The sequence below is a fragment of the Tiliqua scincoides genome, chromosome 2 (genome assembly GCF_035046505.1).
Source record: "Tiliqua scincoides isolate rTilSci1 chromosome 2, rTilSci1.hap2, whole genome shotgun sequence".
Lineage (NCBI taxonomy): Eukaryota > Metazoa > Chordata > Lepidosauria > Squamata > Scincidae > Tiliqua > Tiliqua scincoides.
The window spans coordinates 106,581,489-106,606,979 of record NC_089822.1 but is presented as its reverse complement, the minus strand read 5'-3'; the positions used below and the strand labels follow the sequence as shown (position 1 = coordinate 106,606,979).

The 25,491-nt window shown below is 43.9% G+C and overlaps 1 protein-coding gene across 1 annotated transcript in view; it reads left to right on the top strand.

The window, feature by feature from the left end:
* LOC136639555 (sodium/potassium-transporting ATPase subunit alpha-1) overlaps positions 1-24,744 on the top strand; it is a 31,162-nt gene extending 6,418 nt beyond the window's left edge. The window contains exons 2-23 of the mRNA XM_066613854.1: positions 8,887-8,994; positions 9,497-9,556; positions 10,530-10,733; positions 11,314-11,427; positions 11,537-11,671; positions 11,797-11,914; positions 12,850-13,118; positions 13,259-13,457; positions 14,332-14,441; positions 16,156-16,290; positions 16,506-16,698; positions 17,144-17,319; positions 17,662-17,798; positions 18,176-18,326; positions 18,853-19,021; positions 19,669-19,823; positions 20,006-20,129; positions 21,977-22,122; positions 22,544-22,674; positions 23,246-23,347; positions 23,964-24,055; positions 24,456-24,744. Coding sequence (XP_066469951.1) covers positions 8,887-8,994; positions 9,497-9,556; positions 10,530-10,733; positions 11,314-11,427; positions 11,537-11,671; positions 11,797-11,914; positions 12,850-13,118; positions 13,259-13,457; positions 14,332-14,441; positions 16,156-16,290; positions 16,506-16,698; positions 17,144-17,319; positions 17,662-17,798; positions 18,176-18,326; positions 18,853-19,021; positions 19,669-19,823; positions 20,006-20,129; positions 21,977-22,122; positions 22,544-22,674; positions 23,246-23,347; positions 23,964-24,055; positions 24,456-24,484 — 3,057 coding nt within the window. The 3' untranslated portion in view covers positions 24,485-24,744. The remainder of the gene's footprint in view (positions 1-8,886; positions 8,995-9,496; positions 9,557-10,529; positions 10,734-11,313; positions 11,428-11,536; positions 11,672-11,796; positions 11,915-12,849; positions 13,119-13,258; positions 13,458-14,331; positions 14,442-16,155; positions 16,291-16,505; positions 16,699-17,143; positions 17,320-17,661; positions 17,799-18,175; positions 18,327-18,852; positions 19,022-19,668; positions 19,824-20,005; positions 20,130-21,976; positions 22,123-22,543; positions 22,675-23,245; positions 23,348-23,963; positions 24,056-24,455) is intronic.
* The last annotated feature ends 747 nt before the right edge of the window (positions 24,745-25,491 follow it).

Below are 25,491 nucleotides of genomic sequence, written 5' to 3'. Positions count from 1 at the left end.
ATCAAGCAGGAAAATTTTTAACCATCCTAGGCTGAAATCCTACCCACGCTTACCCAGGAGTAAGTCCCAGTTACTAACATTGTTAAAAGAGTATACACAGTAGCTTGTTAAAAGTACAGGTCTGTAACACTTCCCCAAATGCTGTCACATGCCATGGTAGCATCAAGTCTAATATATTAAAAATAAAATATAGACATGATTGGGGATCCACTTGACATTGGCTCGCAACCCACCTAGTGGGTCCCGACCCACAGTTTGAGAAACACTGGATTAAACAGTTCAGTGAGCTTCCAATGGGTGATGGCATGCTTTTTTTCTTTCTTGCATTCATAATATCTATGTATTAAATCTTCCCCACCTACCCTCAACCTGCTTAGAATGTACCAGACTTACAAGGGAACAAACAGCACACTGGTGTTAGGGGAAGTGTCATAATTGTCCTTGTTAGCTGAGGGAAGATTGTCATATCTAACAGATATGAAGGCCCAGAAAAATCTTCTCCAAAAGACTGGGAAAAAATCATTTTATTCTAGGCTCCCTCTCCCCATTTTTCCAGTAGCAAAAAGAAAAGTCTAGGGGAAACTTTTTTAATAAAAAAACAATTTTCCCTTCTAGAAAAATGAACGAATGCTTTTTAAGGCAAGGTATTACAATCCCTGTATAATGTAAATGTATAAAACACATGCAAGATGCATTTCTGTACCTTTGTCACAAGAGAAGCCTTCTTGCTTCACAAGAAGCATGGGGCCTTCACAGAGGGCCTTCTTGCTTCATAATTGTTGGCTGCCTTCCTTTGGTGATCTTTTGGTGATCTGGTGATCTGGGTTTGATCTTTGGTGATCTGGAGTTTGAAGGAGAAGATAATAGAAATAATTACCCATAATCTGATGTCCTCCCGATTTAGACCCTGTGAGCAACCTGTTCAGCCCAGAGATCTCTTCTCCCCATAAAGCCCTGGGACACCACTGCCCTGTCTGCTTTTGTGGACCCTAAAAGGTCAAAAGACACAAACTGCAGCAGGCCTGCTATGGGTAGCAAAGCCTTGCAAGACAAACTTGCCGGTTTGGGTGGAACCTGCCTCCGGGTTCCTGAGGCCCAGGCTAGGCATTCTTTCCTTTGTTTTGGAGAGCTGGAAAGTTTCAAAAATGGATTGTTGCTTCCCCTGTCCCTTCGTGCTGTTGCAAGCTCAGGTTTTATTATTCTGGGTTTAAAAAATAATAATGCTGTCTGGAAAAGAGACTTTTCTAAGTCCAGATAAAAACTCTCTTTTGCTGATACTATTTGGATGGCTTAAACATTGTATTTTCTCCTATTTTTTTCTCAGCTGGCCCAGAGGGTGTAGCAGCTTGCAGGTCCCTCTCTGGGTTTATTGTTTGAATAATAGTAAGTCAGTTCAGAATTGATAAGGAAACAAGTATTACATATACTGTATGGTGCCTTTTCCTAAAATGCAAGTGTGTGTTTTGTTTTCTAGAAAGCAGTGGGCTCCCCCATCCCTTCAGCATTTCTGGCAATCTTGCATCTCTAGCTCATGTCCCTGTGCTTGTGTTCCAGCAACCAAATCAAGCCAACCTCTGCTAGGGAAGTGTGTCCCCGTTAACGGTCTGTGCCTCCTTAGGCAACCCCACTTCATGCTTTAGAAACAGATAACACTGCAACTTGGACTGTTCCAATTAGTGAAAATGGATATTGTGGCCCCATATAAGGAATTGAAGGCTTGTGGAAAGAGGAGATTGTCAGAGTAGCTGATCTTTCCCTGAAATGGTCAAAGGAGGGAAGCAGTCATTTTCTGGCTGACTTCTTAGCTTTTCTTCTGGAGCTCCTCGAGTTGCCTTGTAATAGTCATTTGCAACCTCTTCCATCTCGCAGCACACTGACAAGGTGCTAAATTTGTCAAGGCTCACCCTCTGTTTTTTGACAATTGACAAGGCACACTGCACTGCTGACCAGGGGCTCACATCCCCCAATGGCACTACTAATAAATGACCCTCCCTCAAACTCCTGCGGCACACCATTTACACATTTGCAGTACACTGATGTGCCGCAGCACAGTGGCTGACAATCACTAGCTTATAGACACACAATTCTGTAGTAGTCCTGCATTTATGCCACAGGCCATATTCATTCTAGAATCTGCATGTCACCAAAGGCAACTGTGTGTATGTTGGGGGGAGGAGAAGGAAAGTGGCAAAATGGAATGGGGAGAACCCCGTATCCTGCTGTGACCTCCTTGGAAGAAAGGTAGACTAGAATGATGCCTCATAATAACCATAGCAGTTGTGACCTTTGGCCCTCGAGTAATATGCTTGTACTGTTGCAATATTTCTAGGACATCAGGTGTAGAGAAATGGTGTAGTAAATGGGAGGGAGGAATCTATCTGGATGAAATCCAAACACCAGTACTTGCGCAGTACTTTTTTTTAGGACCAACACAAAGCCATTCAATAGCGAGCTGGTTATTGGTTTCAATAGACCCCCTTCCTCAGGCTAGTTTCTGTTTTTTGTTTGCTTATTAAAAAAGTAAGAGGGAATACAGGACTGCAGGTTCAGGGGCATAACTCAGTATATGGGATTAGTACAGTTTTCTCTGTAATATGTGACAGTGTTAAGATGGTGATTCAAGAAGCCTTTGCAGACTTAGTGCCTAATGCAAAAGATCTTTGGTTGCCCCAAGGGCTATTGGGGCAAAGAAACAATGGCAGCTTTCCCTTTTGAAAGTATGAAAGTCAGCTATCTTTAGCACTAAGTGGAATGTAAGGGTTCCTTCTAAAGCAGAGGAATGTGAACCTTAGGGGTTGGACCTAGTGAGTATTACTTTAATACTTAGTGAGTATTTCTACCAATGGGAAAAATACCATTTGTGCCTGGGGGTGTTAGTGCAACATTCTCTCTGTGCTGACTCAACCCAGGTCACCAAGTATCTGAAGAATTGTTTGGTTTTTAAACAGTTAAAAAATGGTGTAAATAACTTTTCCTGAACCTGTTCTATATTGATACAATTCTACTGTATGTATAAAACCCAATCTTTCCAGAGCACAAAACCAAGAACAAATTCTGCTGATACAGTATGGTATCATGTGCAGCTGGTGTATAAGCTTGTAGTGATTTTCCATGGCGACATAGGCAGATTAAGCAGGCCCTCTTGTATAAATCCTGCACAACATGTAGGACACATTGATTTATCCCAGTTGGTAAAAGGTTTCCAAGCTTGTGGGGGAGAGAAGAGTTCATTTCCCATGACTTGCCTTGATTATAACCATTGGTTTACATCTCTTGCTGTGGCCACATAACAGTAGTGTCTCCAGCTCCCTCTGAGATGTTTCAGTGATGTCACTGTAATAGCAGGACAGATTCCCATGGGCTCTGTTTTATATACTCCAGCTTTGATCATGTACAAATTGGAAGAGCTTAGAGAACACTCTATCCTTCCTTCTCCCCAGCAGCCATGTCTCTGATAACTCGCTGCTTTTCTGGTCTCGCATTTGAAATATAGCACAACTATTGCTTGGCTGTGCCAATCTCCAAAATATGGAAGCTCTCTTAGCTTTTGTTCAGGAAGCAACCCAGGAACCTGGGTTAAAAAGAGTAGCTGACAGCCCTTCAGATCTGCAGCAGTGGGGCAGAAAGCTTAAAAGGATCAATCACAAGAAAAGATAGGAGCATTGCAACATGATGTTAGAACTAGAAGTGCACATGTTTATTGACTGCATTAGGTATTGCACTGCACATGTCATGAGGTGTCAACACCACCCTGCATTCAATATGTATGACAGTGCATTTCTTCACCCCTCTTTGTGGTGGAAGGACCAAGCAAATCTCGTGTTCAGCTGTAGGTATTTATGCTCAATCAACATGTTGCGTTGTGCTTGAATGGCAGGCCTTGCATTAAAAAAAAAAAAAACTTTTAGTACAGCCAGCACTTCATAAATGCCCATTATAAAAAACAGATAATGAAGAGAGTGTCCTATTAACAAATTGATATGACTAACCACATTCCTTAATATCCAGGGCTTGAACTATCTGTATTGCAATAACAGTTGCATTGAGAGACAAGGTATTTCACGTCTTTGTTCACTGGTGTTTAGAAAGAAGCTCCACAGTGGCCAAAATATACTAAGTATGTATTGCTTTGTAAATAGGAATATCCATGACCTCTAATAGATGACTTTGCCAAGTATCTGCATAATTTCAATGGATGCTTGCTGCTTTGGTTTATGTTGGCTCACCCGTTCTTCCCCTGCTGCAGCCATAGTTGCCATTCTCGCCTTTCTCTAAAGCTTGAGGGAATCCACAGCTGATCTATTTGGCCTGCAGTGTCCTGGCTCCTATCCCGTCTCAGGTTTACATTTCTTGGAGTCCCCCAGTGTATTTAGCAAGAGTGAATGGATTGTGAGGCCTCGCCCTTGTTGACTCTTTGTACTTAGTTATGCTCACTACTCTGACCTGTCATGAATTTGAACGGAAAGAAGAATTGGAATGAAGAATTGGTTTGGTATTGCTCAAATCCCGACAGTTTCCATGCTGTATCTAAGCCAAACATCCATGAAAACCTTCCCCCCCCCCAACCAGGAAGTACTGTCTGTCTTGGGCTCCAGCTCTGATAGGAGTTGGTTTTCGGCAGCAATTGTCAGAATGAGTTGACTGCATGTGATGTGTGAGTAGTGGAACTCTTAACTTGTGTTTCAGTAACTTGCACTGAGATGGAAGGGGATTCATGTCAGGAACATGAATTTGATTGCAGGAGAAGTGGGAGGGCACAATGCTAAAACGTCCAAGCCACTTTTGAAATTGGGAGTGGAGAGAGGAAGGAGAACATGGGAAGAATACTGCCTGTTCATGATTCATAAGTTACATTTCCTTTTTGAGATGGAAACGGAAGTGCCAGTGAAATCCACCCTGGGCCTAGGCAGTCTCTGGTGTGCTTATCTGGTGTTAATCTAAGATTTCTTCCATTTCATTGTGTCCAAAGTAAGAAGCTAGAAGAGCTGAAGTTGGGATAACAATTATAGGCTTTTCTGAAAATTGGTCTGTGCTGGATTTGTTTTTTTCTGAACATGACTCCTTTTTAAAACAGAAAAAGGAGGGGGGGGTGAGATAGAAACAGTGCAGTGAATAGAACATAAAGAATGTAGAGCATTTTCAGCACAGATAAGAGGCAAAGAACAAAAGTTTCATTCCACTTAGGAAGAACACCATGGGCGGTTTTTTAATAATGTTGCATGGCCTTGTGAGCCCTGTGGAACTATGAGGAAAATAAATATTCTTTGCCTCTCCAGTGGCATAGAATTGTAGACGTTTTGTAGGAGAAAAACCAAGGGAAGGAAAATGAACCCGACCACATATGAACATCTTAAAGTTTTGTTCACAAACAGCTGACCCCTGTTTACCCTCAAATTGTGTCTTTATCAGTTGCATTGAAGGCCAAAGGGTTTAGTGCTGTGTGTAAAAATAGAGCACTTCCAGCTTTTAAGTTGATATGATCGTTAAATATCCCAGGATATTCCACAATTAAAGTGGCTGTTGCTTGTTCTTGTTGGTTTGATTTAAAAAAAAAAAAAAAAAGCACCTGGCCTAGTTTATCCAATTAGGCAGTAAGTATAACATAGGATTTTGTTTTTCCCTCAACACTGACTGTTGCAAACACAGTTCTTCGGCTCTCCAGGATTCTTCTTTGAAGTGTTTACTTTAAGAAATCAGCCCTGGAACCATTCAGTGAATTGTACCCTGTATTTATAAAATTGGATCTCTCTGTATAAGCACTACTTTTCAACCAGTAGTATACTTTACAGCCTGGCAGGTGGTACGTGTGTGTGAAGTGCTGTCATGGGAAGTGAAGTGCAGGCATGGCTCTGCTCTGCCTGGCCCAGGAATGGAGCTGACCAAGTGCAGTTGTGTGACAGCATAGACTTTGCTCTTTAAAAGAGAGAGGCAGGTTTGGGAATGGAGGGTGAAGAACCGAAGAGAGCTCAGGAGGCAGCAGAAACTGGAGAAGCCTCTCCCTTGCTGCTGGAACAACTGTGGCGAGCCACCCAGTTCTGCACATAGCCATCATGTCTGGAGGCAGTGGTGCTTGCGCAAACAAAGGTTAAAAGCCCTGCTATATTGCCACCTCAGGGTTCTAAAGAAGAGACAAGGATAGAGGAATTTCAGGCAGCTGGAATGACATTCCACCACTCCCCTTGTACCCAAACACCAAAAGTTCTCTCTGTTGCACAGGCACACTTAATCATACTATTGGGGAATATCCTGTGTAGCTTGCCACTACCAGTCTTGCATGGATTCCCCTGCTTGCCGGTAAACTCAATTGCCTCCCAATGCCTGCCTCACATCCTTGATTGCTTGGGAGGCTGCATGGGGCATGTTTCCCAACCTAGTTCCCTTGTGTCCCCTTTTCATTAGTCACTTTGGGGACAAAGTGCAGCCTTCAGGTTTGTCCCTGTAATGACTGCGGGGATTCAAGTAGAGCTTCCCTTCAACTCAGTTTCTACTCCAAAGTGATTCTGTGTGGGAGGAAGGAGAAGGGTAAAGTTGTAAAGCATCACCTCTTCCATCTGGGTCATTCCTGTTAAACATATCAGTAGAGGGTGACATAAAGCAGAGAGTACTATGGCAGGGAGAACAGGAAGGCAGACTTGGGTGGCCTGCTTAAGACTGGGGAGATCAGCCAAAGCAACCCTCCCAGATTTGTTAGTGGGTTTAGTTCATCTAGCACCCCCTAGCTCTGGCTACTTCTCAAACCAGGCAGGCATCAACCACAAAGCGAAAGGACAAAAGTAGCAGTGACTAACCAACTTCTGAATTCTAGCTTCCCATTAGAAGAGCCCTTGTGAACTTCCTTGTGGGGAAATTCTCTCAGGCATTTTGCCTGTTATGAGGGACTATGATGATTGGAGAGAGGGCTTCAGTTAACTTGGTGCAGAGTCTGACAAGACCAGGTTCAGGTCCATGAAAATGTCTACTTCTTTTGCTTTTTAGTGTAGGTTCCCAATCTGTAGATCTGGAGCCCTGGGGAGTGACTAGTTGCTGGTGGTGGTTCAAGAGCATCAAACCGAGATCCTCTCTTTCTAATACCAAAAGTAGAAACTCTGCAAAGGGCAGCTAGAGGGAACTACGCAGGAAAAGGAGCTGGGAAAGGAGTTAACATCCTTATTAAAATGGTTAATATTCTTTCAGCCAGATCCACAAATTCCCATGGGTAGAGAGGGAATGTATGCTACCACATGTAGGAATCTTAATACAGTCTCTGACATCAGCAGATGGGTTGTTTAAAAAAGAAACATACATGTGAAAAGTGGTCCTTGAATGCAAAATAGGTTTGGAAGAAGAAGTCCCAAGTTCAGAAAGGTTGAATGATTCAGTTTGTAAAGGGACTTTTGAAGACTGATTTTTCTTTCCTCTTTGTTCATGAAATCAGGAGTATTGCAAAAGGTTTATAACTGTTCCATGACGTAGCAGCATGGAATTGATGGAGCTGCATGAATTTGTTAATTCTGTGGTACGACTTATATAAAATGTTTTCAGAAACCACCACATTCTTAACAAAATGAGATGTTTGGAATATCTGTTCCTAAAAGAGCTGTTTTATGAACATGTGGTTCCTTGGGTTGTAGCCAGAGTGTAAAAAGTCTGTGGGGGAGAAGAGGAGGTTCGCCATGCAAAACCATTGGTGAAAGTAAAGGAAATGCAGTCATGCTGGCTAAGTCTAGACTTTGCATTTAACCATAAAGTGTGCAAACTGTAGTATAGAACCCAAACTGGAGATTTGAGCTTCTAAAATGTAAGATAAGGCAAATAAAAGTGAAAGCAGACAGGTGGCTTTAAATCTTCCAGACTAAGCTCACTCCTGTCTCTTGGGTGCCAGAATCTCTGAAGCAGTGGTTCCCAACATTTAGAAGCCAATGGACCACTGAAGCAAAAATTGGAATTGTCATGGACCACTTGTGGCTGTGGAGATTCTGGTCTCTCTGGAGATCTGACTCCCAAGTGCTCCCCCATGGACTATCAGAGAAGATGGAAAATGGCCTGCCCACAGCCACAGCTGACACTTCAATGGTTGTAGCTGTGGGCATTCCATTATCTGCCCTCTTTGGAGGTCCATGGGAGGTTGATCACTTCCAGTGTCTTGCCACACAAGCAAAGATTTTTTTCCCCAAGACCTTGCGGACCACTTCTCAGAGTCTCACGGACCACTTGTGGTCCCCGAACCACAGGTTGGGAACCAGTGCACTGGAGGTAGAGTAATGGCCATAACTGTGGCTTGTCAATCCAGACATCCTGCTAAGTTACAGCTGAATATTCCTGAATTGAGCCATAGCATTTTATTCTGCTGGCAGCAACTTCTAAAGAGGTTGTTTCTGGATTCATGGGATGTGACTAGGAGATTGGGTGGGTCAATCAACAATACACACAAGGGAGACTTTGTTTGGCACCCTATTTTAATTGAATGAGACTTTTAGCTGGAATCTCTATTATTCCTTGTTGGTGATTAACTTGTATTTATGTCATTCTGTTGTGTTTTGCTGTAAAGCCTTGCTGTGGAACACTTAACAAAAATGAATATGCTATGCAATCATGAATGCAAAGCTAAGTTCCAGCAAAGACTCTTGATTCTGTTGCATTGTGAATCTTGGTGTATGAAATTTCTTTCCTGTATGGCCACTTCTTGTTCAGTTTGGAGAAGGATCTGTAGCTCACATGGAACATATGCTTTGCAATAACAAGACTAGATCACCTGCATGTCAAGTTATGGGTTATCTGATAACCTGTCTGGGAATAGCTTTTCCTTAAGGCCATGAAAGACTGTCATCAATTTGAGAGTATTGAGCTGGGTGGCCCAATGACCATCTGAACAGAGCAGCTCTTTATCTATTCTCTGTTTTCTTGTAGACAGGACGTGAAAAGTATGAACCTGCAGCTACATCTGAGCATGGAGCCAAGAAGAAAAAGGCGAAGAAAGAAAAAGATATGGATGAACTGAAAAAGGAAGTATCACTGGTAAGAACAAGCTTTTGGATTTGATTTTTAAAAATGAAATTGTGAAGTAACATTTGGTATATAGAGTTGTCAAAAAATGTTTCCTGTCAGGCTTGCCAAAGATTTTTTCCTAAACTTCAGCTTCTTGTTTGAACATGGAAATTCAATTTTGGGACTGTTAGACAGATTCATGAAGTTTCTCTCTTCTTCCCCGCCACCTCGTCTGTCAAATGGAAGACAGAAAAGAAAATGCAATCCACTTGGCTATATCAGGACGAAGCCCAGCATTTTGATTTAGGGCAGCAGCCAACTACAGCCCTCTGTACAACAAGCATGCATATTCAGTAAGGCCACACAGCCACTGTCTGGCTTGGTCTAGCAGCAGAGCTCAGGGTTATGAAATTATTATGATGCTTTGGTAATACACAATGTATCTTTCAGCTAGCTGTTCAAACGTCATTGTCATATTGACAGTGTTCTTGAGTGCCTGGATCATGACTCACTACTTTCTTTCATTCTGCAGGATGATCACAAACTTAGCCTTGATGAACTTCATCGGAAATATGGAACAGACCTCAGCCGGGTATGTTGGCCAATACAGAGTTCCTTTCTGATCTGGTTCCTTTCTTGTAATATTTTGTCTTCAGTTGGGAAAACTGCTAATATAGTGGACAGAGCAAAGCTGACCCATTCAAAAGTTAAGGCTCCCTTACTTTCCTAGCTTCAGAGTCTTGGTCAGGAGTTCATGCCCTGCTGGGAGATGCCATTTAGCCATGAACACCCCCCATACGATCTTCCATTGTCACTCCAAGGGCCCATGGCCATTTTGAGTGAGGTTGGAAGATCATATGGCAGGGGGTGGAGTTGTCAGACTCGTGAAATGGAGAATATAATGTAAACTTGAAAGAAGATGTGCAGCCTTTGCTTATTGACTAATCCAGCAATTTTTTTTGTACTTATTAAAAACTGCAGGTGACAGTACCACCTTAGAAGAGGCATTCTCCCTTCTCTCTCACAAGGAGCGAATTCCTCTTCTAAGATGGCTGCTGCTTTGGCAACACATGTAGTATCCACCTCCCTCACCCTTCAAGTTTTAGCTTAGTTTCTTAAACTATTAATCACATACTTGATTTAATTGTCTGACTAAAATTTATTTAATCTGATGACAGTCCTACTTGGACATTTTAAAATGTTTTATCCCCCACAAAGAAAGCATCTTTAGAAAAGATCAGCAGAAAAAAAAAGCTGTGTATGTGTGTTTAATAGCTGCTTACAAAAACAAACCCATTACTGCATAATTAGAGCAACTGTTACCCTGCACATGCCCAATCTCGTCTGATCTCGGAAGCTAAGCAGGGTCAGGCCTGTTTCGTACTTGGATGGGAGACCACCTTGGAATACCAGGTGCTGTAGGCTTAAACCATAGTATACCAGAGAATGAAGGTTGCCAACCAGACTGCATAATTTGAGGATAGCCCTTCTGAGTGGAGCACAGCCATGGCATCCTCTAAGCTTGAAGCTGTAACTGAATTTTCTTCTCTTCCCCTCTGTCTTAGGGACTAACGACATCCCGGGCTGCAGAGATTTTGGCCCGCGATGGCCCCAATGCTCTCACCCCACCTCCAACAACCCCAGAATGGGTTAAATTTTGCCGACAGCTATTTGGGGGTTTCTCTCTTCTGCTATGGATTGGAGCTCTTCTTTGTTTTCTGGCATATGGTATTCAAGCTGCAACAGGGGAGGAGCCAAATAACGACAATGTACGTAAATATGTTGTGGAGAGAAAAATGGAGAAGTCCTGTGTATAGCTACAAGGATTATGTCAACTTGTGTCTAAACTATACATGAGGTACAGGGCAAGGCAACTCTGATCTGCTTGGCTTCACTGTTCTCAAACTTCCAAAGCATTTTCATTATAACTAGTGAGACTTGCCAAATGTAGGAGTGTTGTATCTTTCATCAGCCCAGACTATCGAGACCTTTCCTGTGATGTTCCCAGTATGCTATGGCTGCTTCCTCCAGAACTAATCCATTTTTCTGCCAGGATCTGTCTTTGTTTCAAACTTCTTTACTAAGTTCAACTTTACTAAGGGGGTTCATCAATGGCAGTTTGTATTGGCACAGGCCCCCTCCTTCTCCTCTTGGCCTGGAAAATGCTTTGTTTGTTCTGTTTTTTTCATCCCTTCTACCATCATATGGTCCCTAAGGGCTGCTGGTGATGATCTTCACTCACACTGCACATAATGTTTTATGATTCTGGCTTCATTGTGTGAAAACGGATAGCTTTGATGCTCAAAGCATTTTACTTAAACTGATCAAATGTATGTTGTCTCCTTGCAGTTGTATCTGGGTGTTGTATTGTCTGCTGTTGTCATCATAACTGGCTGTTTCTCCTACTACCAAGAAGCAAAGAGTTCAAAGATCATGGAGTCTTTCAAAAACATGGTGCCCCAGGTATTCATTTTTTTTTTGTTACGTGCCTTTGGTCTCTAGGCACAAGTGGGTGAAGTATTGTTCATATGCTGTCAGATGTTATGTTGAAAGCAGCATCTTCCTCTTGCAGCAAGCTCTGGTGATCCGAAACGGGGAGAAACTGAGTATCAATGCTGAAGGAGTTGTAGTTGGAGACCTAGTGGAGGTGAAGGGAGGAGACAGAATCCCAGCTGATCTGAGGATCATCTCTGCTCATGGTTGTAAGGTATGTGTGTGCCAGGACTAAGGGACCAAAAAGAAAACAGCCACAGCCTGCAGAGCAACCAGGTCTGCCATGGTTGATTCATTGCAACCTTTTGTGCACTTCCTTCAACATGTTTTCTTGCATAGGTGGACAACTCTTCACTCACTGGTGAATCAGAGCCTCAGACCCGGTCTCCAGACTTCACAAATGAAAACCCACTAGAAACAAGAAATATTGCTTTCTTCTCTACCAACTGTGTTGAAGGTAAACACTACTTGCAGTATTTGATAACATGAGCCAGTGGAGCACTGAAGTGCTGCGTTCTGGCTGTGACTGATACTATGAAAGATAGGGAAACGGACAAGGCACCTCCTCTGTCAACACAGTGCAGCTGGCAGGTGATTGTTCATGCACACCAAAAATATCACACAGTTATATTCTGTGTTCTCCGTCTGAATATTGTCATTGTTTAGGGATGTGCTTGATGGTTTGGGGAATTTAAGTTCTAGCCACAGCTCAGCTAGACTTGAAAGTATGAATATGCATCTGCTCTAGAAGTCACTGCTATTTTTGCAGCCACACCTCTTTGAGCTTTTGTGCAAGGAAGCTGCTCAACATCTACAGGCCAATAAAGGAGAAAAACTGATGTTGTTCTTGTATATAGAACTGCTTTGTCATATGTAAATGTATTTTGCAAGGCCTTGGCCTTGCATGAAAGGTAGTATACAAATTGGAGGGTGCAGAATTTTGCCATTCAGTGTTTTGGTGAGTAGTGTAGTATAGAGTGAAAGAACAACTGTGTGTACATGTGCATGCAGTGGGTGTGGGGGGGGGGGGAAGAGACATTTGCATAGCGGTATATAAATATTCTTAATAATAAATTGCCAGATGTCTTCAAAAAGCAATCAGCAGTGATGCCCATCTCATATTCTGTTCACATTTGGAGCTGTGGCTGTAAAAGATAAACAGCAAGAATATTGTAGAGGCTCATAACCTTTTTTTTAAAACTGGGATAAAAATGAGCAGTGTTTTAGAAGGGAATACAGGATGAAGTATCCTTAAGCTATAGGGCTAGTAAGCACCTCAAAGGACCTGTCTCCCTAGTTCACTGACTTCTATAGATTACCCTTCTGTATCTGCATACATTCTTAACCTGGCGGAGTACATGGCCTTACTAAAATTCTTGTCATTGTTTGCAGGCACTGCCCGTGGTGTTGTCATTAACACTGGTGATCGTACTGTAATGGGTCGCATTGCCACCTTGGCCTCTGGATTGGAAGGGGGTCGGACACCTATTGCCGTGGAGATTGAACACTTTATCCACATCATCACGGGTGTAGCCGTGTTCCTTGGTGTCTCCTTTTTCATCCTTTCGCTGATCCTTCAGTACACTTGGCTAGAGGCTGTTATCTTTCTTATTGGCATCATCGTGGCCAACGTCCCCGAGGGTCTGCTTGCCACTGTGACAGTAAGTTGATGCAGATACTATATGGTAAAAGGGGGGCTGCGGTATGCTGACTGCTGGCATACACTTGTCACTTCTTTTTGAAGAGTTGTGAGCAGGCAGGGTTCTCATTCATACAAGCTTCCATCTTTGTTGCTCTCTAGGTATGTCTGACACTAACAGCTAAGCGCATGGCTCGTAAGAATTGTCTTGTGAAGAACTTGGAGGCTGTGGAAACTCTGGGCTCCACGTCTACAATCTGCTCTGACAAAACAGGCACTCTGACTCAGAACCGGATGACAGTCGCACACATGTGGTTTGATAACCAGATTCACGAGGCTGATACTACAGAAAACCAGAGTGGTAAGATGCCTGCTCTGCTTTATGGTCCCCAAAAGAGCTAATGAGCTGCAGTTTCAATCCCTTGCATGAAATCCTTGTTCAGTTCCCACTGTAGCTGAGGAAAACACATGAATAGTTTTTCAAAACCTGACTGGCAGCCTTTGTGGAAGAATTTTTAGCTATAACATCAGAAGAAAGTTAGAAATCTCAATTTCCTGCTATGTTTTTAAAGCTGGCTTGTTCTGTTAGATGAAACAGTCAAAAGTAGTTATGTTTCTTGGGGATGGAAGGAGGCACCAAACTGTCACTTGAAGGCCACAAGGAAGGGTTGAAGAGCTAGCAATAAGTCTGCTGCTTGTGTTTGCAACACCTTCTGCCCTGGGCTCTCTGTGCTTGAGCAACACAGTGTCATTCTTGCCTCTTTAGGAACTGTAGCAGAGATGGGGGGGGGGAGAGAGAAAGCAGATGGGTCTCTTTCTGCTTAACACCATCACCCTTTATAAGAGACAGTCCTGTGCTCTTTGTTGGGCGAAGGAGATGGGAACAGCTGGCTGTCTTTTGTCTTTTCTTCCACCTCCCGCCCCCCCAGTGAAATGTAACTTTGCTGTCTCTGTTGTTTAGGCTGCAGGAGACATGCCAAGCAGATAGACAAAACTAAAAAACCAAACCCTTGCTTCCATAATCTGGGGGTTGGGGGGGATCCCATTTGCAATTTTAAAGTATCTTCGTCTGAAAGAAAGACAAATTTCTTTTGCTTTTCCCTTTATAAAGGAACAATTCTTGGTATAGTGCATTGATTTGTAATACTTGAGCAAATAAAACTTGAGCAAATAAAATCCATCTGCAAAAGGAACAGAAATAACCTTCCTGCTTCCCCTGTCCTCTCCTTTCCAAGGTGCTTCTTTTGACAAGACGTCTGCCACATGGACTGCATTAGCCAGGATTGCAGGCCTATGCAACCGTGCTGTGTTTCAGGCTAACCAAGAAAATGTACCCATTCTGAAGGTGAGTTGATTGCATCCTGGCTTAGTTTCAGTAGTTGCTAACCTGCCTCCTGGGTTTTGACTTTGTATATGAGAAGCACTGCAAAAAGAGAGCCATTTGGGACATGATGGAGGTTTTGCTGGTGATAAAGGCATCAGATCAGCCTTTCTGGTATCTGAAGGATAAAGCAACAGTCTGTCAGTATTTCCAAACTGAGCAATCACAAATTTTTTGGATTCCATGACTAACTGAAAGCAGCTTGGGGACAGCAGAAGGAGAAGCACACTGAAGGATTCCATCTGTTTCACAAACAGAAAAAAAATAGAAATTCACAAAAAGATGCAAAAATGATTTGTTCCAATGAAATTATCCCTTAGCCTAATGTTTTGAATGGGCTTGTACAACTTGCAACCTACCAAGCTTAATATTGCTCATAAGAAACGTATAGTGACTTGCCAAGCATTTGATGCCTTCTGCTGTTCTTTTTTTTTTAATCATCCAAGGCAGGGGTGTCCAAAGTTTTTGGCAGAAGGGCCTCATCATCCCTCTGACACTGTTTCGGGGGCTAGGGAAAAAAGAATTAATTTACATTTAAAATTTGAATAAATTTACATAAGTTTACATAAATGAATATATTAAAGATGAACTTATATGAATGAATGAAGGTCTTCCAGTAGCTCAAGGCCTATAAAAGTTCATGAACAAACAAAGACTGGCCTTTCCTTTGCTGCCACTACTGCATCACAGATGTGAAACAGCAAGCAGTGGAGGGAGCCCTCATCCCACAGTTCACAGGAGAGATCAAACAGTCGCCCTCATGCTCAGAGCAACTGCATCGGGCCAGTGTGGGCTCCAACAAATTTCTGGAGGGCCAGAGGCTCATTGGAGACTGGGGGCTCTCTGAGGGCTGCATTAGGAGTCCTCGAGGGCCGCAAGTGGCCCCAGGGCCGGGGTTTGGGCACCCATGATCCAAGACAAGCAGTAACAGTAGGATGTTTTACCAAGCCTTGTACACAACTGGAATTTGTGGATACCTCCTTTTGAGCATAGCTGCCTGTTGTCAGGGGAACAAATAATGTGTGTTCAGGAGCAAGTCACAGTGTAAGCTCAGTCACTTATCAAGCATGAGCGGTTAGCAAGGGCTTTGTCAAACATTGCATTTGTCTGAGGATGTTTATGTTCAAAATGAATTACTCTGTTGATGAAATAAGTACTTTTTTTGCATTTTTGTGGATTTTCTCAGTGGCATAAAAGGGGGGCATGGGCCGTCTACCCCAGGTGCCAGCAATAAGAGGGGGCTCCATGTTGCATGTCTGTCACTCTGGGTGCTGGCTTCAATGTTAGCCCAGGTCTTCCCATCTCTGCAAAAATCAGGTAGACCTGGCCTCACCATCTCAAGGCAAAGGCCAGGTCTACCCTTCACTTCAAAAGACCAGTAGCCCTGGCTTCCATGGGGGTTGAAGATCTTCATTGTGGAGGCCAGGTCTACCTGTGGCTTCAAGTGATCAAGGGCAGAGCAATGGGAGATGTCTGCCCTGGGTGTCAAACGTGCTAGGCACACCACTGGGTTTTCTCAAGAACTTTTTTCTGTTCCTTCATAAAAGAACAGCTTATCTTAAAGTTACTGCATAAAAACGGGAAACATGCCCAGTGAGAAATGATATTTATGTGGAGAAAAGAGGATTCACTTTAAAAGACTTCAGATATTTACTGAACCATGTGTTTTCTTTGCTAGAGATCAGTGGCAGGTGATGCATCTGAATCTGCTCTCCTGAAATGCATTGAACTGTGCTGTGGATCTGTCAGGGAACTGAGGGACAAGAACTCCAAGGTGGTGGAGATACCATTCAACTCAACCAACAAATACCAAGTAAGAACAAGCCTTGCAATAAATGCCTCGTGTGTTTAATGGAAATGGTATCTGCAGACTCTAATTTGGGTTCAGTTGGCCCTATAGCATGCTATTCAGACTGCAGTTTAGGGAACTGTGGAGGCCAACCATAAAAATTGCAGAGTGCACCCCAAATCAAGTGCACCAGATACCGCGATTCTTCTAATACAGTGTGAAATCTCTCTCAAATGCAGCTGTCCATCCACCAGAATGCAAACCCATCAGAATCGCGGTATCTGCTTGTGATGAAGGGTGCTCCCGAGAGGATTCTGGACCGTTGCAGCACCATCTTGATGCATGGGAAGGAACAGCCCCTAGATGAAGAGGCCAAAGATGCGTTCCAAAATGCCTACCTTGAATTGGGAGGCCTAGGGGAGAGAGTACTGGGTAAGGCATGCGAGTGGGTTTTTAGTAACGGAGGACTTGCTTATCTGCCCAGTATAGCCAAGAGATCACCTGAAATGCTTGCAAATGGATTGGGTCAAGTGGAGCAGTACATGCTATCTTTCTTAGACTAGAATGTTTCAAGGACATGATTGGCTTGGTTTCCTGTAAGTTTTTATATGCCTGGTGCAGTCTTGGAACAGGAGAGACAGCCTTCGCCGGGCTGCATGACAATCTGCATCAGACTTATTAGCACTTTTTAGCTACTTATTGCTTGAATAAGCAGTAGCCTTGGCTGAATTATACTTTTCACTGGCAACTCAGCTGGCCGAACCAAATTTGCCAAGGTAGTTGGGCAACTTAGGAATTTTAAATAGCTAGGCTGAGTACCAGTTCCCCTAGTATGGCAGCCTGGCAAGTCATTTGAATTTGGTTTGCATTGTTGCAGGATTTTGCCACCTGGCCCTGCCAGACGAACAGTTCCCTGAAGGTTTCCAGTTTGACACAGATGAAGTGAACTTCCCAGTGGAGAATCTCTGTTTCGTTGGCTTGATATCCATGATTGACCCGCCTCGTGCTGCTGTGCCTGATGCTGTTGGCAAATGCCGAAGTGCTGGAATAAAGGTCAGGCCTGCTTCCCCACCGCACTCTTCCAGACCTAAATCTGAACACTCTGTAAACACAGCTCCAAAAGCACAGAGAAAGGGACTGTATTTGAGAGCTATTTGCATGCCAATGGGGGAACATGGGAAGGTGGAGGCCTAGGCAAATCTGTTATTGTTTTTATGACTTCTTTTGCAGGGAGTGGGGGAAGAAGGAGAGAAAATGTCACAGTGATGCTTCTGTCTGCTAAAACTACAGCAACACCTACTCCTTTGTCTCTGCTCAGGGCAAAATATATTTGGAAATACATTTCCATTGGGCCTCTGCTGCCACAGAACTGATGTTACCTTGTTGACCTTGCAGGTTATTATGGTGACAGGCGACCATCCGATCACAGCCAAAGCTATTGCCAAGGGAGTTGGCATCATCTCTGAGGGCAATGAGACCGTCGAAGATATTGCTCTTCGCCTCAATATTCCTGTCAGCCAGGTCAACCCCAGGTACTGAGCCGCAGAAACGAGTTACAGAGCTTGTCATGGGATGGGGGGGAGTTTGCTGAATCTCTCCTAAATTCCAGCATTTTACATCAAATGTTAATGTGAAGGTGAATGGTAGGCATTGTTGGCTGAAAATGAAAGCAAAACAATGTCTCCATCTTGTGTTGCTCATGTTTGTTTGTTTGAATTTGACTTGTAAGGCACTCAAGAAAGTGCCTTACTTTCTTCCACTCAAGAAAGATGGAAGGATAACATTTTAAAATTAAAATGTACTTTGTTGCTGTATTGGGTGGGGGAAGAAAGATTTTCTTTGTGGGTATTTTGGAGTAAGAACTAGCGTGACAGTCTAGAGTGTTCAGCCTTCGTCTTTTAAATGACAGGGATGCCAAAGCCTGTGTGATTCATGGCTCTGACCTGAAGGACATGACTGGTGAGCAGCTAGATGACATCCTTCTACACCACACAGAAATAGTCTTTGCCAGAACCTCTCCTCAGCAGAAGCTTATCATTGTGGAAGGCTGTCAACGACAGGCAAGTGGAAGGAACCCCCATGATGTGGCTTCATCAGTTCACTGTATCCTTCAACCGCCTCTGTTTGCTCCTTCAACCGCCTCTCCCAACATGTTCTCTAGCCCCTATTTTCTGGAACCACTACCAGCCACTACTGGTTCCTGATGCAGTAGAACCAGTAACTGCTTTGTGAATTTGCCATGGGCTATTCTAACCTGCTACTGCCTACTGACTGCCAGTAGCTTTCCAAGGTCTTGTACTCCTGCTGGTACATCCCAGCATGGCCACACAAAATGCTTTTAGCTGCAGGTGTTATCCCTCTGAGCTTTCATCCCTCCACTATAGACAGTAGTGCAGGGCACTGTCTCAAAGTGATACATCTTGCAGCTGTGTGTGGTGCCCTGTTCTGGTGTCAGACATGAAGGTGATTGTGAATAGCAATGTTGCACTCCTTAAGAGAAGGAAAGAAGCCATTTCAGACTGTGCTTAAGATACTTTGCATAAACATGGGCTTGGAACTGAAGTTCCTTTTCTCTCCCTTTTTCAGGGTGCCATAGTAGCTGTCACAGGTGATGGTGTGAATGACTCCCCTGCTTTAAAAAAGGCAGACATTGGTGTTGCTATGGGTATCGCTGGGTCCGATGTCTCCAAACAGGCAGCTGACATGATTCTGTTGGATGACAACTTTGCCTCTATTGTTACTGGGGTTGAAGAGGGTGAGTGTTTTTTCTTGGTCATTTTGGTGGCATTTGTAATATCCTATCCTCGTTCCCCCCCCCCTTTTAAAAATTTCAGACTGTTGGCTACTGGGGGACCAACCAAGCCCAAGATTTGGGTTTCCATTCCCCAAATGTTAAGTAAAACTTGCTTTAGCTCATATACAGTGAAGTCTCTGTATACGTGGGGGATCTGTTCCCAGTCCCCTCATGCGTACGGAACCCGTGGATAATGAAATCCATGAATTCCAACCCACAAATCCTCCAGACACGACTGGAACCACAGCTGAAACCTTTCTGAGGCCTGTAGAGGCTGCATAAAAACTGGAAGAGGTCCAGAGGTCCTAGGAGGGCACTTTTAGTTTTCATAAAAATTGGAAGAGCCCTTCTAGATCTTCCATAGGCCTTTCTGGGGCCCGTAGAGGCCATGCGCAGCCTCTGCAGGCTTCAGAAAGGCTCCAGAATGTGACCACAGAACAACTCCAGTTGCATCCGGAAGCTCAGGTTAAGACTGTGAATTTTTTTTACTATAGATAACGAACCCACAGGTAATGAGATTGAACCTGTATGTTCTGCTATAGTGACCCTTTCCAAATCAGTGTGAATCTGAATATTCTCCCTGTTCTTTTTTTTTCCCCCTCTCTCAGGCCGTCTGATTTTTGATAATCTGAAGAAGTCAATCGCCTACACCTTGACCAGCAACATCCCTGAGATTACTCCTTTCCTTATCTTCATTATTGCCAACATTCCGCTGCCACTGGGAACCGTTACCATCCTGTGCATTGACTTGGGCACTGACATGGTTAGTGAGAAAGCACCTGAGCAGGATTTTCATCTTTATGAGTAAATGCGCTCCTGCATTCAATAGTCTGTGGAACTTTCTGAGGCACGGACCTATGTTGCAATATGGCACGGACAATATGTGTTTGTGCAGGAAACATAGCCTATGAAGTAGTGTTTTAAGATCTGTTTCCTACTCTCAAGGTTCCTGCAATTTCTCTGGCCTATGAGCAAGCAGAAAGTGACATCATGAAGAGACAGCCCAGAAACCCCAAAACAGACAAACTGGTAAACGAAAGGCTGATCAGCATGGCTTATGGTCAGATTGGTAAGTGTAGACTTTCTGATGAATGGGAATATAAGCCTTTGCTCATAAGTAGGTGTTGAGACCAACCAGAATTTGTGTTCAAAGCTAACACTACAAAGCTAACGTTACAGAATTTTGGAGGCACTCTTGGCACCTCTGCAAGGTACTGCCTTCTTCCTCTCTTTGCAGGGAGATCTTGTCTTGCCTTAGCCATTTTGGTGCTATTTTCAATATCCTATCCTCGCTCCCTCTTAACATTTCAAATGAGGGCAGGAGGTCTGGTCTAGAGGGTTGAGGCTCCATTTGCCTGAAGATAACATCCGAAGGTCGCCAGTTTGAGGCCACTGGCACCGTGCGACCTTGAAGCAGCTGACAAGCTGAGCTGAGTTATTCCATCTGCTCTGAGCATGGGAGGATGGAGGCCAGAATGTTGCGACCAGATCAGAAAGAAACATCTGAATGTTGTGGCTCTTGAAAGATAGAAACCTTCTTTCAAATTGTAAAAATCCCTATGGGGGTTTAATTTGCCTGCCTATGTAAACCGCCTTGAATAAAGTCTAAGGAGAAATCTGAGGACCAAGAAAGGCGGTATAGAAATACCTGTATTATTATTATTATTATTATTAAAAAATACGAGGGAACCAATCAGGTGTAGCCAACAGCCCAAGATTTGGTGTTTCTATTTCCCAAATGTATAGAGAACAGCAACATGTCCTGTTAGTACCCCCTCCCCCCCAGTGATTGTGGCTCAGCACAGTATTGGGGAAAATCTAAAAATTGGTAGTGCTCATTACCAATGAGTAACTGTGAACCCCTAGTAGGCAGTTGATGCTGACTGCATATTATGGAGCTTCAAAGTCCCCTTTGTGAATTTATAGTAGCATTTACTTCACTCTTTTTTCTTTTTCTTTTTTTCAAGAACCATGTTACTCAAATTGGTGGTGATGGGCTTTAAAGGGCTGCCTAGGAACAGTTGAAGTGGATAGGAAGCCTCAAACTAAGGGATCTGAAAGGGGTGGGAAAGTAGGCAGGGTAGCTAATGGTCCCAAGGGTTGTTCTAGATATTACAGAAAAGCAGCAGAAGCAGCATGTGGGGTTTGCTGATGGCGAAAGAGCTTGTGCTTCTCCCCGTAAGGGAGATGTGCAATATTCTTGTTAGAATGCAGAGGGCTTGGGATGTGGGCTGTATCTTTGTATCATTTCCTGCAGTATGAGAGAGTGCCCTGAGATGCTGGGATCCAAGAATGAATGGTGAAGAAAGGAGAAGCTTAGGAAATGGAGGAGGCATAGTCAGCTAGAGAAACCCACATACAGGGCCTAGGAAAAGGGGGGCTTGTGAGCTGATGGCAGGAAGGGGATTGCCTAGGCAACGAAGATAGTGGAGGGGGGATGCTAAACAAACTATTGAAGGGATCAGCTGGAGTTTGGAAGACAGGCATCGAAGCATACAGAAGTGGTGCAGCACAACAAAGCCTTTGAGAATGGGGGAAATAGCTGATCTTACGTTAGCTCAGTACTAATCTGTCTGCAGCTTTTGTTAGCCTGAGACTGAGTTGACTCAGGGTCTAATCCTATCCAGTGTTCAAGTGCTGATGCAGCTATACCAACGGGGCATGTCTTGCATCCTGTAGTTGAGGAGCCTTAGTGACTGCTCCTCCAAGTATGGGAACATGTATTCCCTTACCTCAAGGCTGCACTGTGGCTGCACTGGTGCTGGAAAGTTGGATAGGATTGGCTCTCAGTAGTCTTATGATGGGCTAAAACTTAGAGGCTACTTGAATCTGTGTGCAGCTTTTTAAATCATAAAATGTATTCTGATAGCTACCCAAGGTGGTGTAAGCACCTTTCCATCTTCGTTTTTTGTTTAGGCATGATCCAAGCACTGGGAGGTTTCTTCACATACTTCGTGATCCTTGCAGAGAATGGCTTCTTGCCTTACTCCTTGCTGGGAATTAGAGTGTCATGGGATGACCGGTGGATTAATGATGTGGAGGATAGCTATGGACAGCAATGGGTAAGTATCCCAATAGCCCATACAAACTGTGGGTCACAATCTGATTTTGGGTGGGTTGCAGGCACACCACAATTCAGAAGCTGCAAAGCATTATGGGGTGCATTGTGCCCCAGAATGCTTTGTGACTTCCTAGTAGCGCCGGCAATGATAGTCACTTCGTTGACTGCATTTCGCCGTGCCCCAGAATGCCCGGAAGCTTTCCTGGGGCTTTATCAGGAAAACGCAAGGCAATCTGGGGCACAACAATATGGTGATGAGATGGGTTGCAGCACAAAAAGTTTGAGAACTGCTGGCCTAGGAGGTGCTGTTGCAAGATATGCTGGACCCATTTGTGGTAACTTTCTGTGACCATGGGCTTGAAGAAGCAAGTATGAAAACAAACTCTTTTCTTCTCCCCTTGCCTTTTTCTTAAATATTTCAGACCTACGAGCAGAGGAAAATTGTAGAATTCACTTGTCACACTGCCTTCTTTGTCAGTATTGTGGTGGTGCAGTGGGCTGATCTGGTTATCTGTAAGACCCGTAGGAATTCAGTCTTCCAACAGGGAATGAAGTGAGTATCAGAGTTTTAATTCCTCCTAAATAACTGAACCTTCAAGGCAGAATCAAAGTATCTCTTCCCTGGAAAAAAGATGTTTCAGGTGTGTGCCAGTAGATGAATGGGGAGGACTCTATATTGAAATTGTGCATTCAAGACCTGTTCTGTAGATTAATCCTGGATAGGATGAAAGTCACTTCTAATGAACTGATGGGATGCAGATGGCACATCATTCCACTGCATGGAACAGCGCTTGCTACAGTACTGTGGGTACTGGGCTAGGAATCATTGTGCTCCGTTGTGCTTGTACTAAAGTGGGAGTGAATGGCTAAGAATGCTGAACCCAGAAGAAGAGAGGTGGTGGTTGATCAGGTTCCCCCTTTCTTTTGAATGGGTAGCTTGGCTTCCTGGCTAATATGCTGTTGGCTGTAACTAGCTAGAGACAGTATGCTTTGATTCCACATGATGTAGAGATAATATTGTGAACAACTTTGTGGAAAGCTGTTAAAGCAGAAGAGCTCAGTATGTATGCTAAGAACTAGGGAAAGTCATCATACCTGTGACTAATTCTCCTTTACTTTCACAGGAACAAGATCTTAATATTTGGTCTCTTTGAAGAGACTGCCCTGGCTGCCTTCCTCTCTTACTGTCCTGGAATGGATGTTGCCTTGAGGATGTATCCTCTCAAGTAAGCAGTAAATCCAGTTGAATTTAGCTGTCTTGTATCAAAACTTCTCTGCTGCAGCAGATGATGATTTCAGCATGATCTTTGCCTTTCTTAATATTTTGAATTGTTCTAGACCAGGGGTGCCCAAACCCAGCCTGGGGGCCACTTGCGGTCCTCAGGGACTCCCAATCCAGCCCACGGGGAGCCCCCAGTCTCCATTGAGCCTCTTGCCCTCCAGAGACTTGCTGGAGCCCATGCTGGCCCAATGCAACTGCTCTCAACATGAGGACAACTGTTTGACCTTTGCATGAGCTATGGGACGAGGGCTCCCTCCACTGCTTGCTGTTCCACATCTGTGATGCAGCAGCAGCAGTGAAGGAAAGGCTTTTATAGGCCTTGAGCTATTGCAAAACCTTCATTCATTCATATAAGTTCCATCAAATTTAAATTTATTCAAATTTGAAATGTAAATTCTTTTTTCCTGGCCCCCGACACAGTGTCAAAGAGATGATGTGGCCCTCCTGCCAAAAAGTTTGGACACCCCTGTTCTAGACTCATTTTAAGTTGCATGTAGTAGTTGCCAAACCCCGGCTATGCCTTACAAGAATGTCTGATAATTGTATCTCTTCCCTTGCAGACCAACCTGGTGGTTCTGTGCCTTCCCCTACTCTCTTCTCATTTTTGTGTATGATGAAGTAAGGAAACTTATCATCAGACGCAGCCCTGGAGGTAAGCTTGCCGTCCTGCAGTGTTCTTGGATGACAGATGTATTTTGTGGTGGTTTAGCTATCCACCTAATGTCCAGGGGTCCATTATGGTTAGGGGGGTAGAATTGGGTGTCTTGTGGATCCTGCTACTTTATTTCATAGCTTTGCTGAAAAGGAGAAAAATAGGCATGGTGATGGTCTTGTGACCAGGATCTTAGTCAGGGTTAGCATTGCCCGGAAACATGGCCTGAACCGGAGGATGTTTAGCACAATCCATGTTTATGCAATTGTGTGCTACTATGTTCATTCATAGAGGATTTCATAAAGCAGTTGCTTTGCACATAACATATTAAGAACTTGTGTCTGACTTGAGAAAATAGGTAATGCAACCTTATATCTCCCCCCCCCCCCCCGCAATACAGGCTGGGTGGAAAAGGAAACCTACTACTAAAGTACTGCTGGTCCACGCTTGGTTTTACTCTGACACTTCTCCACTGCGTGCACTTCTGGAATGCAAGAAGAAGAAGAAAAGAAGGAAGAGGAGGGAGCTAGAAGAAGCATGGAATGGAGAGGGAGAAGAGTGTCCAGCATAGTGCTAGGGATTGGGGTGAAAGGTGGATTTGCTTTTAATGTGCCTTTTTTTGTTTTTGTAAGGAAACGGAATAAGATTTTATATCTGGACTTTTACAATAAAGATGGATCGTAAGAGAATGTTTGTGTCATTGCTCGTGGTGGTTCAGGTGCAGACAAAACTGCTGCCATAGTGCGTACTTGTTGAGGAGCAAGCCACAGGAATTTGGTAATGCAGAAGGTGCTTTCACAAGGTAAATGGCAACCAAACTTGCAGGAGGGTGTCTGGTTTTACATAACCTTGTATTCTGAGAAAATTGGGGAGCTAAAGGTTTGCTTAGAGATGCACAGGCTGGTAGAAACCTCCGAAGCCTAGGCTGCAATCCTATACATGCCTTAGAGTTAAGCCCCTTTGAATTAATGGGACCTGTTTCTGAGTAAACATGTATAGGATTGCACTGTTAGTGACTGGCCCATGATGGCAGCTGGACTCTACGATGACCCTGCGACACAATATGGCCTAATTGGGTATAAGACGGCATTGGAAACAAGTGATACTGCCCACAAGCTTTAAGCATCTGACCCTCCAAGTACAAAGTGTTAGCCATTGTGGCCTCTCTGGCCCTCAGAACACCTCTGAGGGGAGGTAGCGGGTGCAAGTGGCATGGCTAGGGTGGCTCCACTGCCCACCCAGCTGTGCCACCTGGGGTCACTTGTTCCCATGGACCTCTCCAGGAATGCCACTGTCCTAAAGGGCCCTTATTTCTTAAAGGGTTGACCAGTCAAGATGAAAGAAAGGACTTGAGTTGGGTCACTGGTTTGAGCTCCCCAGTTCTCTTCCATATGATGAAATAAGTGCCTGTGGTTAGCTGACTATTCAAGGCAGTG